The following is a 16,166-nucleotide window of genomic DNA, read 5'->3' on the forward strand; positions in this document are numbered from 1 at the left end:
TGGATTTTCACTTGAAAGCTGACTGGGTGTGAGGGAAGCAGATCACTGCTACCTGTCCAGTAGGTCAGCACTTATTTTAGAGCAGATAGAAACATACATGGAATTGAATGGTCTTGTAGGAAAGTGGCCATGGAACCCAGACAGCCTCAGAGAGAGAGTAACAATAGAAGGAAGACACTGAGTAACCTATGTCTTTAATAACGTTGTTAAGGTGAATACAAATGTCACCGGACTGTTCTTCAAATGTACCTCAGTGAAGATCCATCACAATTACTGACGGCAGGAAGAGCCTGTTTCTAATACTCCAACAATGTTCAGCAGGTATGAAAATTAATGATGCTTTGGCAAAGCAAGGGCAAAGTTCAGATCAAGTTTCATTTTGGTCTCATTTAGATAATTCAAAATAAACCATCACTGTTCCAAATACAAAAGTTATCTGCAGTAATAATGGAATATTATTCATAGAATAAAACTCTACTCTCTAAGACTGGTTTCTGAAATAGGCTTCTGTGTAATTGGAGAAAAAAAGAGTCCATAATTTATGCAAAATGCAGAAGGACTGCTTTATGTAGACCCCCCTTAAGTATTCCTAGAAATAAGCAGGTTTTTGGACTATTTCCTTCTTCCTTTACATAGGTTGGAATTTTTTACACACACTCACAAATACACACGCCCTCAAATGTAAATTGTAAATAAATGTTCATCTGCATTACTCTTACCGCTTGTGAAGAGGTTATAAGCAAAGTATTTTCATTGGACTTCTTCCTTTGTTGAAAGCAGAACTACAATAGTTTATCACTCTTTCTTTATACCAAGAAACAGTGGCAGCTGAACAATATTAAAATTAAAAGCAAGCCTGTTAGCAAGCTTAGCTACTAGCAAAAAGTAATCCAAAAGACAGTATTTTCTTAATCCGCAAAGATTTTTAAATGTACTAGGCTTTCATTGCTACAATGAAAAATTAGAAGTTATAAAGATAATAAAACCTGGAAAAAAATCACCTATTGAGAAAAATTCAACAATTTTGCATAACAGATTGCACAGTGTGAATTTCTTCCTCTCAAGCATTAAGCCAAAATACGGTATGGGTAAGAAGCTATATTAGGGATAGATAAATTTTCCAAGGTTGTAAAAGTATGGATTTTTTTTTTTTTTTCTGCGAAAATCATAACTATGTAACTTTATATATGTATACATTTAAAACTAAATTAGGTACTTTCCTGGTGGTCCAGTGGTTAAGACTCTGCGCTTCCACTGCAGGGGGCACAGGTTCGATCCCACGTGGCTTGCAACACGGCCAAAAAAACCAAAACCAAAACAAAACAACCAAAAAACCCCACTAAATTAAAAATGACACTCTATGGTTATAATGACATCTACTGGAAATCTGGGTTAATTACAGACAAGAAGGTGAATAAAATTCACCTAACTTCACCAGTAATAAACTCACCTAACACAGAACTAGATTGGAGTTAACGTATTTATATTCCTTCTTTAATACAATGTAATCTCTCTGTAGGAAACAGCAACTTCTAAAGAAAAAGGCTTAATTACCCCTCAACCATTCCTTCCAACCACACACACACACACACAAGCCTTCCAGCCTTCAGGAAGCCTTGGAATCCTGATATGGATTTATCACATACATTTAAGAGGAATATCCTTCACATGAAAATAGAATATTATGTAAAATTTAAAAACTTTTAGTCTGAGTTCCAACAATAGAAAAACTGGACATCTAGAACTCACCTTTCACGTATAACTTCATAGAAATATTTCTTGTGCAAATACTAATTGGTTATAACCATCTTAGAGGAAATTAACACCAATAACATTTTATGTTGATTATATCCTAGTGGTATAATTTACCAAGTAAATAAATTGCTTACACTAAAATTCTGTTAAATGAAAGAGAAAAACAAACCATTTGGGAGAGTCAACAAAAACTATAGTATTTGGCATATTCTAAGTAACAAGAGTTCTCCAAACTCCAAACACTTCATTGGAAGAAAAAAAAAATTCTAAAAATTTCTAGTTACTTTCAATATATTCTTTAATATGTCAATATGGTCTTTATTCTAACCAAATCTCAACAGTCTCTGACTAGGTTTAATCCTCATTCCAACAAAATAATAAAGTTAAGTAGTTAAATGGTCTCTCCATTTCTAGCTACTACTGATTTATTTCAAGCACTTTAAAACTGTCCTGGCCCCCATAGCTAGACAGTCTTTGGGACCCGATCAGACTGCAGACAGCCACTGGAATTAGCCTTCTGTGGCTCTGGAATCACACTGGCTCAGTATTGGTAACAGTGACCCAAAGCTACTGAAAATAACAAGTGAATCATCTTCAGGTCTGTGCTCAGTGACTAGACAATGAGTTTCTACTACAAGCAATACCTTGCTCTTCCCAGGTCAAATTACAGCCCCACTCAGTTCAAAGTCAGGAGTTTTTAATATATGAAGGGGTAGGCTGAATTTGTCTAATTTCCTCAGAGCGGCTCATTTGCCCATCTTGATGGTCCCGTCAGTCAGGAAACAGGGGTGCTGTCTATGGCATTTGTGGGATTATTTTATCCTCACTTCTACGTGAGTTGGCAGAATCTTAAATTTTCAACATTTGTTTTAGATAAATGCCTCAATTTACCTATAAAACAGGAATAATAAGCTAATCTTTTCCCTTTAGGAATATGATTATATTCAAACTAATATAATATTTTAAGACAACAGACATAGATAACAGTGTTGGAATCATGTTATGACATTAGTTTGTTATCTGCATAAAGCTATTAAATAAAAGAAATGAAGAATATAAAAAGTTTATTTGTTACATACCTCTTTTGAACTTTAATACAAAGTCAGATTTTAAAAGTACAAGGAAAGCAAAAAGCACTTTCCATACATGTGATCAGCTTTCCTATTTCTTTTCCTGTACATACTGAGACGTTTGCCTTTGCTAATAAGGAATGCCAAGTGTGTCCATCACCATTTGAATAGCTTTCAGAGGATTCATGATTTCTTCCAAGTTATCTCTTCTCAACACCCAATCCGGTTTAAGTCTGTGAGAAGAATAAAAACCTTGCATTAACCCAGTTCCTCTCTTAGAAGACTCACATCCATCGCTTTGTCTTAACTGAAATGTGGTCCCTCCTGGACGCATCACCTCCCTCACAGGCCCTCACGCAGGTGGGAGGCTTCATGTTATGGCCGTTTACGACTTTAGACTATTTCTCCCCATCTTCCCTGAAGGATGATCCTGGCTCCTTTGAAGCTCAGGCTATTCAGCTACCAAACCCCAGCGTTTTGTCTGTAAACCTGGTTCCTGGTCTTCCCTCAACTCCTGCCCCATCTCAGAACTTCAGCAGCCTTGTAGCTAAAGAGCCGACCCCTCACCTCTCCGTTTCTGCCCCCTTTCCTTTGGGTCCACTCAGCACACCCCCCGTCACACAATCACAAGACAGCCGCTGTCACCCTCAGAAAGTGCCCGGCCACCGACTGCTCAGCCTGAGCCTTCCAGCCCGAACCACCCCTTGGGGTTCATCCACGCCCTTTGACTTAATACTTCCACGGCTCACAGCTTCCTCCCACTGTGGTGTCCACTTCAGGGGACCTCAGCACGTGCCTGTCACCCAGCACAATGCTGGTCTCCTTTCCCTCCCGTCTAGCTTGGGTCCCTCAGTATAATCTCCATTGCAAATGCCGTTAACGCCATTGGTGCTCTTCCCTATTGAATGCAACTGGAAAGCTCTATGTGGATTCCAAGTTGAATCCAGGTATCTGCCTTCTCCATTCCTGCACAGCTGGACGTTGCTAAAGAAAACCTGCACAACCAGGCTGGCTGATTTTATGCCCATGATTGAAATTACCTAGAAATTGCTTCCTTTCTCTTTCCCCAAGGTGACTGTTTTCTTCTTTCCAAATGTCCCCTCCACACCGTCCCCCATCTGCTTCTGAGCTAATGTTTATGATCTCCTTCTTCACTGAGGAAACGATATCACAGCCACCTTCCTCACATGAATCCCTACCACTATATGCACTTCCATCTTCCTGTTCTTTCCAGTGAAAATTCCGAACATCTATGAATTGGGGGGTGGTCAAACAGAGCGGGTATATATCCCCCTACCGTGGAACAGCAGTCTGTGGAGAAAGAGATGCAATCTAAGCCATGCATCGATATGGATGAACCTCAAGAGCATTACGCTAAGTAAAAGAGTCCCGTCACAAGGAGCTACCTCTGTGTGATTCCATTTATGGGACAAAGCAGAAAAGGCAAAACTAAAGGTACTGAACTCACATCAGCAGGTTCCAGAACCTAGGGGTTAATGGGAGAGAACTGACTGCAAGGGGGCACAAGGGAACTTTGTTGTGACAGAAATATTTTATCTCAGTGGTAGTGGTTTCACAACTGTATACGTTTGTCAAAACTCATTGAATTGCATACCTAAATAAAGGGTACATTTATACTGTTGGGAGTTTTACCTCAGAAAACCCCCGACAGTGTCAAAAGGGGAGAAAAAAAAAAAAAAGAATCTACTCATTCATATGTTAATAGTTTTACAATGTAATTCATATTATAATATGCCAAGTCCTTAAATAAAAACCGTATGTAGAAATCGTTCCCATTAATAAATTTTAAGCAGACTATTTTTATGTTATACTGTAAAACATGCAAGAATAAAACCAATTTACAACTATTATACAGTTTATAATTATGAGTAATTATAAAGCTAACTGCTGTATAACCCAGGTCAAGAAATAGTGCATTGTCAGTGGTGCAGGATTTACACCTAGTAGACAATTGTCCAGTCATAGAAAGGAAGGAGAGAGAGGGAGAGAGAGGGAGGGGTTCTAATGATTCCTGCATCTAATTTATATCTCTAGACCATTTCCCTAATTTATATCTCTAGACTGTTTCTTCTGCCCAGAACCAGAGAGCAACAACAAATGTCCTTACAAGAAACACAGAGGAGGGAGAGGGAGAAGAAGCCCTGTGAAGACTTAGGCGGAGGACAGAGCTATCGAGCAACAAGCCAAGGACACTTAGCCACCAGAAACTGGACGAGCCAGGGAAGGATTACACCCCAGAGCCTCAGACCAGGTGAGGCCCTGCTGACAACCTTCATTTCAAACTTCCAGTTTCAAGAACTGTGAGAGAATAAGTTACTGGTGTTTAAGGCCACTAAGTTTGTGCTAGGTAACTAATACAAGGTCAAAAAGAACTTCTCTAGGAGGAGAAATTTCAGGCATCGGGGTGATTATGCAAGGAGTTGGAGGTTGATGTTTTGGCCATCAGAGACCTTTGCCACCTCCCCAGTAGTGCAGCTTGTCCTACATGGAAGGGAAAAAATGATACGGCAAAGCTTATTGAGAGCTAATTATCAGCCTTAGCACGTACCTTGTTAGAACCAGGAATTTACCCAATAACTACTAAATACTCTTGGCTGCAGTGTTATTACTTCATTAACTGCTGAGATCGTCTCCTTTAGATTTACCAAAGATTTTCTTCTTGTTCACATGCTGTTTCGCCATTGTCAAGCACAGTCTCTTGCTCATAGTAGGTGCTCAATAAATGTTTGCTAAGTGGATGAATGAATGAATGAATGAATGGTGACACAAAACTATAGGGTACATTTACTGCTCACCTTGAAACCATTCTGGTTCTTACAGGTGTTTCTGGAATAAAGGAAATGCTCATAGATTTCTTCTTTTGTTTACAAAGGATTCTTTCAGTATTCACTTTATGTTTATGAGCTGTAAGTTTATAGAGACTATAAATACGGTCAACAACTTTGGACCTACTTCGAACATCCTACAAAAGAAAATGTGCATTTATTAAACTAATAAGAATTCTATATCCCTTCTATGCTAGCAAAATCAATCACAGTATACAAACACTATGCAGTAAATTAAGAGCTTTTAACAATAAAAAAGCCGAGCTCTCCAAGTTCAGCAGTTAGATTGGTTTAAATTATGAATTTATAAGACAATTATGAAGAAGGCAAATATTCAAAAATTGTACACTTAACTCCATACTAAATAAAAAAGCAAACATTTAAGTAAATATACCTATTATACATGGTTACCAAGTCCTGTGAATTTTACCTTCTTTTTTTTTTTTTTTTTTAAGATGTTGGGGGGTAGGAGTTTATTAATTAATTAATTTATTTTTGGCTGTGTTGGGTCTTCGTTTCTGTGCGAGGGCTTCCTCTAGTTGTGGCAAGCGGGGGCCACTCTTCATCGCAGTGCGTGGGCCTCTCACTATCGCGGCCTCTCTTGTTGCAGAGCACAGGCTCCAGACATGCAGGCTCAGTAGTTGTGGTTCACGGGCCTAGCTGCTCCGCGGCATGTGGGGTCCTCCCAGACCAGGGCTCGAACCCGTGTCCCCTGCATTGGCAGGCAGATTCTCAACCAGTGCGCCACCAGGGAAGCCCCGAATTTTACCTTCTTAAAGTTTCCAGCGTTACCCACTTACCTCTGCCTGATGCGACCCCAGGTCAAGTACAGTCTCTTGCCCAGACCACTGTGTGTCTACACTTGCCTCTTTCCTTAATGGTCTCCCTATACCCACACGATCTCCCAAATCCATTCTTCGACCAGCAGCCAAAGTGATGTTAAAACTTAAACTGGAACATATCTCCTTGCTTAAAATCCTCCAGTGGTTTCCCACTGTTCTCAGGATAAAGGCCACAGTACTATCATGGCCTGCAGTCACCCCTGCTGACTGTAACTCCTGGAGAGGATGCTCAGAGGCCTCACCGGAGAAATGCTTGTCACGTCTTTATGTCACAGCAGGGGGTGAGGAGTTGTGCACATCTGGATTTCTACCTTGCTGGGACAGCTGTTGCTTCTCTCAAGTACATGGGAGCTGGTTGCTCCTAGGGCTGTGACAAATTCTACTTCTAGAATTCAGCTTCTCTGACACATAAGAAACAACTCATATCAGCACAAAGAGCAGGTGTGAACACACGCAAAGCCCTATTTAAGTTGTGATAACTGCTTAAAAGTCTTGGACTTAAGAACATGTAAAGATAACCTCAAAGGAAAAAAACTGATGAATACTTACAGAAGCTCGATTTGTCCTCTTCAGTAAAACAGCTAACAAACAACAAGTTTTTGTGAAAATGCTTCTACTCTTGTCTGCAACTTTGTCACCGGGCTTTTCTTGGTACATTTGCAGAAGCTCCAGCAGTGTATCTACACAGTTTTCTACATCGTAAACTGCTGAAGTCGTTTTCTCATACTGGAAGAGAACAGAACCAAGTTACAAATTATAATAAACACAGATACTGGGCTGGCCAAAAGGTTCGTTCGGTTTTTTCCGTAAGATGGATCTAGTAGCATCAGTTTTCTTTAACTTCATTCAAAACAATTTTGTTAGATTGTATATGGCAGCTGTCATATCAGCGTGCATTTAAAAAAAGACTAATCAAAATTGATGAAGTTTTGTGTAGTTATTTTAATACTGAAGATGGAAGGAAAAAAGCAACATTTTCAGCATATTCTGCTTTATTATTTCAAGAAAGGTAAAAATGTAACCGAAATGCAAAAAAAAGATTTGTGCAGTGCATGGAGAAGGTGCTGTGACTGATCAAACGTGTCAAAAGTAGTTTGTGAAGTTTCGTGCTGGAGATTTCTTGCTGGACGATGCTCCACGGTCGGGTAGACCAGTAGAAGTTGAGAGCGATCAAATCGAGACATTAACTGAGAACAATCAGTGTTACAACACGTGGGAGATAGCTGACATACTCAAAATATCCAAATGAAGCGCTGAAAATCATTTGCACCAGCTTGGTTATGTTCATCACTTTAGGTCTACGTTAAGTTAAGCGAAGAAAACCTTCTTGACCCTATTTCCGCATGCAATTCTCTACTTAAATGTAATGAAAACGTTCCACTTTTAAAACAAATTGTGATGGGTGATGAAAAGTGGATACTGTACAATAATGTGGAATGGGAGAGATCGTGGGGCAAGTGAAATGAACCACCACCAACCACACCAAAGGCCAGTCTTCATCCAAAGAAGACAATGTTGTGTATAGGATGGGATTGGAAGGGAGTCCTCTATTATGAGCTCCTTCCAGAAAAGCAAACGATTAATTCCAAGAAGTACTGCTCCCAATTAGACCAACTGAAAGCAGCACTTGACGAAAAGCATCTAGAATTAGTCAACAGAAAACACATAATCTTCCATGAAGATAACACAAGACCACATGTTTCTTTGGTGACCAGGCAAAAACTGTCAGAGCTTGGCTGGGAAGTTCTGATTCATCCGCCGTGTTCACCAGACGTTGCACCTTCGGATTTCCATTTATTTCTGTCTTTACAAAATTCTCTTAATGGAAAAAATTTCAATTCCCTGGAAGACTGTAAAAGGCACCCGGAACAGTCCTTTGCTCAAAAGGATAAAAAGTTTTGGGAAGATAGAATTATGAAGTTGCCTGAAAAATGGCAGAAGGTAGTGGAACAAAAGGGTGAATACGTTGTTCGATAAAGCTCTTGGTGAAAATGAAAAATGTGTCTTTTATTTTCACTTAAAAACCAAAGGCACATTTTGGCCAACCCAGTACTTTAGAAACACCAACCAAAAAGGAAGCCAGACGTGATCAGAAGAGGTTCTGCTGTTCTGATATAGCGCAGTGTACAGGCTGTCAGCTCCGGAGGGAGATGGACATGAACCCTCCACCACTGACCACACGCTGGTCCTCGGGCGAGGACCTTACCTCCTGTAAAAATGATTATCCCTTCACTACAAAATGGGAAAGATAATACCATAAGAACCATCTTAGAGGATGAATGGGAGCACTAAATTAAATGATGCATGAAAAGAACTAGCACATAGTTAGCAAGGCCTTAACTAACTTGCTGTTATTAATATTATAAAAACAGGAGAAATAAATCATAAATAATTATAGTTTCTATGTACAGTTATGTTAACAGAGTAAACATTCCCCCCCGAAGACTCTGGCACATAGTAAATGAACTTTAACCCGGGGATCTGAGTTCTAGTGATGAGCAAGCATAAACCCAACTTGCTAGGGGAGGTTTCTTGACCAAGGAACTCTTCATTATCAAGACGGAAACTACCTTGGCGACGTTAAGCAAGACCTGCACAGCGTATCCGATGACCTCCATACAAGGGACACTACGGTTACAGCTTCGGATCAAGACAAATATTTTAGAAATTGCTCCACTCTGGGCCATATTCTCACAGCAAAGTGAAGACAGTCCAGTAACTACCTCTGAAAGGGGGAAAAAAAAGAGATACATTCACAGCAACAAAATCAGTATCGTATTATTATATTCTTTGTACGACTCAAGGGTAAAAACGCATTTCTAACCTTATACAAGATATTGTTAAAACAAACTAACCCAGGTGCTTTAGAGCCTCAAGAATAGCGGAAAGGTACTTGTATGTCAGGAGATAGTGCAGGGCAAGTGCGGTTCTGTGGTAGAGCTTGTTTTCTTCTCGAATCTCCCGGTTAACACACTGAAGTCTCTGTCGAATGGCTTTAATTTTTGAACAATCATTTTTCTTCCTCCAAGAATATCCTCTCCATAACGCCTTAAAGAGACAAACCAGTAACTTTAAGATTACAACCTCTGATGTTGTGGACTTAACATCTACATCTACTTCCACAAAGTAAATGTTTTCAGTAAAATTATATGATGTGATCTTTGCAACTTTGCAACTACAACTTCAATTCAGGTTCTAATAAATAGCAAAAGCAATTTTTCTAGGAAGAAATACATACAATATTCCTGTATATAAGCTAAAGCATCATTCACTGGCCAAAGACGGCTAAATCGATTCAAAAGGCAAAAATGCTTTTGCATCTTTCAGTCATCAACTTCCTCTCTGGAATGTGAAAATAAAGGGCTTAACAATGAAATTATGGTAGCATAGTGCATATGAATTATTCTATTGGCCAATCACAGCTTTTTAAAATGAGTATGACTGTGCTTTTTAAAATGTTAGATGTTGGGGATTCCCTGGCGGTCCAGTGGTTGGGACTCGCCGCTTTCACTGCCGTGGCCCGGGTTCAATCCCTGGTTGGGGAACTAAGATCCCGCAAGCAGTGAGGCGCAGCCAAGAAATAAAATACATAAATAAAAATAAAATTCAATAAAATGTTGTATATCGTGTAGATGAATTGCAAACCAAAGTCTTGAACTAAAATCATAATATTTTCAGTTACCTGGATTTTAGTGACTCTATTATCAAGCTTTTCCTGCTTTTTACGGAGGAGGAAACGGCGTACGGCTTTCTGTATTACTGATGCAGCCCTATTTTGCTGGCTTATACGTTCTTGAGCTTCATTCTGAATTTTCATGAAGCGATGTTTCTGAAGAAACCTCTTATGCTGTAATCTTGCTCGAAACCATCTCTGTTTAAAACATATGAATAGTTTTTTTACTTCAGGTTTCTTAATGAAATAAATAGAACATTTATTGAAATATCTTTCAACCCTCCCCAGTGGCATTACACTTCCACTCTAGTTGGTGCAGAAAATTCCAGGCCACAGTGGGTTTAAGTGTGTGTGTGTGTGTGTGTGTGTGTGTGTGTGTGTGTCTGAGAATTTAACCCTGCACAACATGTTCCTCATTTCATAATTGATATAAATCTTATCAAGCTGTATATTATTCTTCAATTTCTTTACTCAATATTTTATATGTAAGTATATTAACATATACTGTACAAACAGGATTCTTATCCAGAATACATAAAGAACTCCTATAATCATTAAGAAAAATAAAACACTCAACAGAAAAATGAGCAAAGTATGTGGAAAAAAAAAATTTAAAAAGCATACCGTACACAGATAAAAATTTGAATAACCAACACAGAGGAAAGATTTTTTAGAATTGCTAGCAATCATAGGAAATCCAAACCAAATATGAGATGTAATTTGCCATTCATCAAAATGACAAAATCACAAAGTCTTGTAATGTCACGGGTTGGCAAGGAGGTCGAGAGAGAGACAGGAGCCCTGGGTGTCGCTACATGAGGGGTGAATGTGTACAATGCGCCAGAGGATAACCCACAGCCTTAGTCCTGAGCCATAAAACGCAACTCACCTCTAAGCCAGCCAACCACCCTGATGGCCACATGGCAAAAGCTAAATACTACATAACTTTAGCAGGGGTATTTGGAAATTGTTTACGAAATATTAAAAAGTTTCAAACAAAAATTAGGTCATAGTTTTACTGCAAAGGAAAAGCTAACCTGAATACGGATGGCTGAGTTAACCTGTTTATCATCAGCATTCTTCAGAGCCCTGTGAAGTCTGTAGGCTCTTTGAATTCTAAGAGCAGACAGGTGATAAAAGGCAGCTGCTGTGAAGTGAAGAAGCCTAATTTTGGCTCTCTGTTCTAAAATCTAAAGGAGAAAAAAAGATTAACAACCAAATAGTTGACTCTTAAGACAATCAACCAATGTTTATTTTTGTATATCCTTAATACCAAATTATATAAATTAGCAACAATAAACTAACTTGTAACTATTAAAATTATCTACATTGTAACCTGAAGTAATTATACTCCTTTACTATACAACACTTTCAATGGTGTAACCCCTAACTGAGGATATAGAAAGCACAATTATATTTGGGCACTTCACTCCAGAATTTAACTAGACTACCCAAGGGCAGCTAGATAAGGCTTTGAAGGTACTAATTATAATGGGAGAAGTCTAGGAATAGTAAACTGAGAAAGGGTTAGAGAGCTCCAAGCAGAACCGTTGAAGATGGTGACGTTAAATCGGGCAAACATTTGACCTGACTTCTCCAGTAGTGGTCTCGCCACATCCAGCACAAGACTTCTGCAGCAGAAGCTCCCTCCAGGGAGGGGCCTTTGGCCTTCAGAGTTTCAATTTATACTCAGTGAACAAAACACAAAAGATTTCTCCTTTAATTTAATTATTTTCTGTTTACCACTGCTTCATGTACTGGATGCTCAGAACGTCAAGAATTCCCTAGGGAGGATTCTCTCCTGCTGAAGGTGTGGAAGTTATCAACGGAATGGTCCTACAACCCCTGAGAGAGTTGCTTGGTGGTAGCAAAAGGTGACTTGAATAACAACCTCCTTCACGTGTGGGGAGGGGGAAGGGGAAGCTGGGACAAAGTGAGAGAGTGGCATGGACTTATATACACTACCAAAAGTAAAACAGATAGCTAGTGGGAAGAAGCAGCATAGCACAGGGAGATCAGCTGGGTGCTTTGTGACCCCCTAGAGGGGTGGGATAGGGAGGGTGGGAGGGAGACGCAAGAGGGAGGAGATATGGGGATGTATGTATGTGTATAGCTGATTCACTTTGTTATAAAGCAGAAACTAACACACCATTGTAAAGCAATTATACTCCAATAAAGATGTTAAAAACTTAAAAAAAAAAAACTCCTTCACATGTGGAGCCCTCCTCATACTTCAGTTCCTTTGTTAAGATTTATTACACGAGAAAAGTTATTTTGCATTTTTGGTGAGCATCTATGGGAAATAGGATCACAGAACAAAAATCTATGGCAACCAGTGATCTTGTTACATGGGGCTCTTCAGAAGCTGAATAAATTCTAGTTAATGGCTATATCAGTTCTGAAATTATTCTCCAAAATCTCAAATTTCTTAACACAATTTAACATCAGGTATTTCCACTTCATAAGACTGAGATATCCTACTTAAAAATACTTACCCTTTTTCTTACTAACCAACCACGCACCAGTGCTTGTAGAACAACTGTAGATTTTTTTAATTCAACATATTTTCTCCTTTCAGACTTCTCAGTCTTCCTGGCTCGTATGTATCTTTGTATGGTCAAAGCAGCTGATTTCTGCTGGAGAAAGACCTGCCTTCCTTTATATCCTCTGAAATTTGCTTGGATCAAACAAGCAGCTTGAAATCTCTATAAGGAAAAATTTGCAAGTGACACTAATAGATAGAAATAATAGTTCAACCCACTGGAGGTTCTGGAATTTCTCAATGAAAAATAAGATGGTATAATTATGATTTTTTTTTTTTTTACATTTTTAAGAATGTCATATTTCACAGATTTTGAAACCCACAGAGGGCTACAGCTGAAAATGAAGCTTTTATGAAGGCGCAAACCAGGGACCATAGATACCTGGTGTTTTTTCCCTCCCTTCCTCTTGATACTTTTCATTGTGAATGAGCAAAGAACTAGTATTACTACAGGACAAATGCATTTAATACAAAAGCTAGCTACACTCTAGAGAACAGAATGGGCATTGTAAGCAGCTGTGAGGGAAGCTGTCTGCTGCTTCGAGAACCAGTGTACTCCCAGCACATCTTAGATTCCTCAATTCTAGAACATCCTGATAATCAAATTCCAAGACACATAAAGCATCTGGATTGAAACGAAAACTAGGTTTGTTTTACAACATAGACCCCCCCACCTACTAGCTGAGTGACTTTGAGCAAACCCCTTTATCTCTCCAGACCTCAGTTTACTCATTTGTAAAATGGGAATGCTGATAATAGCTACCTCACAGAGTTATCATGAGGATCTGATTAGTTAGTAAATATATAATAGAAGGTGTAATAATAATAGTGTGTATATAATCATACATAGTGAATATGAACATCAAAATTTACAAGTAAAATTTTGATTTCCTTAATAAAAGACCATAGGTACCACCATTGTTCTAGAACCGATGTTAAATATTTTAAATAGATTACCAAATGTGGCTTAAAGAGTATGTGTTGACTCATACAGACAGGATATGCTACATCTATTACGATTTTCTTCAAATAAATCACTTCAAATTGGGTTTGAGAATATGTTATAAAAACAGATACACAAACAAAAATACAAATAGTATGTTTATGAGTGAATAAAATTTTTTTTTTTTTGCGGTATGCGGGCCTCTCACTGTTGTGGCCTCTTCCATTGTGGAGCACAGGCTCCTGACGCGCAGGCTCAGCGGCCATGGCTCACGGGCCCAGCCGCTCCGCGGCATGTGGGATCCTCCCAGACCGGGGCACGAACCCGTGTCCCCTGCATCGGCAGGCGGACTCTCAACCACTGTGCCACCAGGGAAGCCCGAGTGAATATAATTTTTAATTGACTGCAATGATCTGTTTAAAGCAAATGTATAGCTAGATCTTTATATCATTTTTTGTTTTCTGTTTTTTAAAGTAGTTCTTTACATATGAACTGTTTTTTTTAACACCTACTTTTGTCGTTAAGAATTGCTCATGAGCTGTTCTTCCAGAAAGTACAGCTCTCCATTTTCTCTGAATGATGATTGTTGATGCTCTCACGTTCAAAAACCTAAAAAGTGATTATTGGAAAGCAATTTCAAATTAACTCATTTAGTAAGTATTCATTGCCCACCCCCTATAAATACTAGAGGAGAAAGAAAATATAAGAAAGGCAATGAGAGAATAAAAAAAAGTAGAAAAGGATAATTCATACTTAGGTTCTAGCAATCAGAACTTTACAAACACAAACACACACACACACACACACACGGTAACACAATGCAAAACAAGTTTTACAATTGGCAATATTTCAGTGGTCAAGAAATATTAAGTTCTAGAATGACAAAAAATTCTGAACGGGATCAGAAGAAAGTAGGATTAGCCAGATCTAGACAAAGCCTAGATAAAGGGGAGGTGGTAGAAAAAATGGTAGAGAATAAAGTCTGAGTCCACACTGTGAGTGAGTCTTTGAGCAGACAGGTGTGGCTGAGAAGACAGCCTGGGAGGGTGGAGTGGCATCAGGCAAATGAGAAACAAACACTTGTTTGAAAGGAAAGATGGCATCATCAAAAGATTTAAAAAGGAATATTCTGTAAACAGAACTGGAGAAAAATTCTAAATGTGAGGGCTAGAGATTAAACTTCAGGCGTCAACATAGCAGTGACAACAATCGAGAATCGGCAGGCTCTTTCATCTGTTCATGGTCCTGTGGAAAAGGGAGAGAGATTAACCTATGTCATGTGGCCACCTTTCCTAGAAAGTAAGGCTGAATATCAATGGGAAAAACTGGACACTGGTCCTTAATAGCTGAGAGCAGCAATTATATTTTTATTTGTTAAGCCCTGACTCTGCCCATGGAATTGATCAAGAAACGCCTGTAACACTAGTGTGCTCTCCCAAAATGATCTTTAAAACCATCACTGATATAATAACTCATCAATTCTGGGAACTGATGAAAAAATTCTTACACTATGAAATAAAAAAATAATATAGACTATCTGGTAAGAGCTTCTGAAAATGTGTTTAAAAGAAATGAACTAGGAATAGGGAAATACGAGTAACATAGATAAGTTGGTAATTAGGTCTTCGTCATTAAGGATAAAGAGTACAGGGGTTAATACAAAGAAAAAAAAAAAGCATAAGAAAACAAATGTTGCCAGTAGCTAAATCAACAGACAAAATGGACCCGTGCACTAACAAGGAAAACAAGACTTACTAGATCATTTTATTAACTTCCCATCCTCAGTCCCTACTGAGTCCCTCAGTCCCTTATCCTTATGAACCTGAGTTAATCAAGTTTAATATTTTCTCCTGGATTATACCATCAAGGCTGTATCTCAAAAAATAAGACAGTCTCAGAGATAATTTTGTTACATTATTGCAGGAAACACCAGCAAACCATACAAATTAAGCATAGCAACTATTTAAAAGAAAACCCAACAAGCAGTATTACTTGACACACAGACTTGGTTACGGCACATGCGCGCGTGCATGCACAACCCCGCTCCCCCCCCCCCCCCCACACACACGCTCTCGCCCACGCAGCTGACACATTTACCGTCTTCTCTGCAGTTTGGTACGGAAGCAACCCTGAATGATTCTAACAGCTCTTAACACAGCCAGATACTCTTTACGTGCTTTCCAACACCTGTACCAGGCTTGAATCTTGCAGGCAGCTTTCACTTCACGTAAATATTTCCTGGCTTTATGTCTCCTCCACGCAGTCTATTAAACATATAAACATAACAAATATGCAATGAGATGTCTAATTATTTTTTTGTAAACTGGAAGACTCAGTATTGATAACAGTTAATATAAGGTCAAGCAGACAGGATCAACTGCAGAAATGCAGTCACACCCCAGCTCCACTGTGGGACTCGCTCACTCCGGACACATGAGCCCCCTGAGAACAGCGGGCTGACCTGTGACCTCCTACTACCTGCTTCAGCACATACC

The 16,166-nt window shown here is 39.1% G+C and overlaps 1 protein-coding gene across 1 annotated transcript in view; it reads right to left on the minus strand.

The window, feature by feature from the left end:
- Positions 1-2,839: 2,839 nt before the first annotated feature.
- ASPM (assembly factor for spindle microtubules) overlaps positions 2,840-16,166 on the minus strand; it is a 67,200-nt gene continuing 53,873 nt past the window's right edge. The window contains 10 exon segments of the mRNA XM_059998785.1: positions 2,840-3,058; positions 5,642-5,808; positions 7,063-7,239; positions 9,084-9,238; positions 9,369-9,561; positions 10,196-10,384; positions 11,224-11,376; positions 12,682-12,891; positions 14,184-14,280; positions 15,769-15,935. Coding sequence (XP_059854768.1) covers positions 2,956-3,058; positions 5,642-5,808; positions 7,063-7,239; positions 9,084-9,238; positions 9,369-9,561; positions 10,196-10,384; positions 11,224-11,376; positions 12,682-12,891; positions 14,184-14,280; positions 15,769-15,935 — 1,611 coding nt within the window. The 3' untranslated portion in view covers positions 2,840-2,955.

Source organism: Delphinus delphis, chromosome 1 (assembly GCF_949987515.2).
Source record: "Delphinus delphis chromosome 1, mDelDel1.2, whole genome shotgun sequence".
NCBI lineage: Eukaryota > Metazoa > Chordata > Mammalia > Artiodactyla > Delphinidae > Delphinus > Delphinus delphis.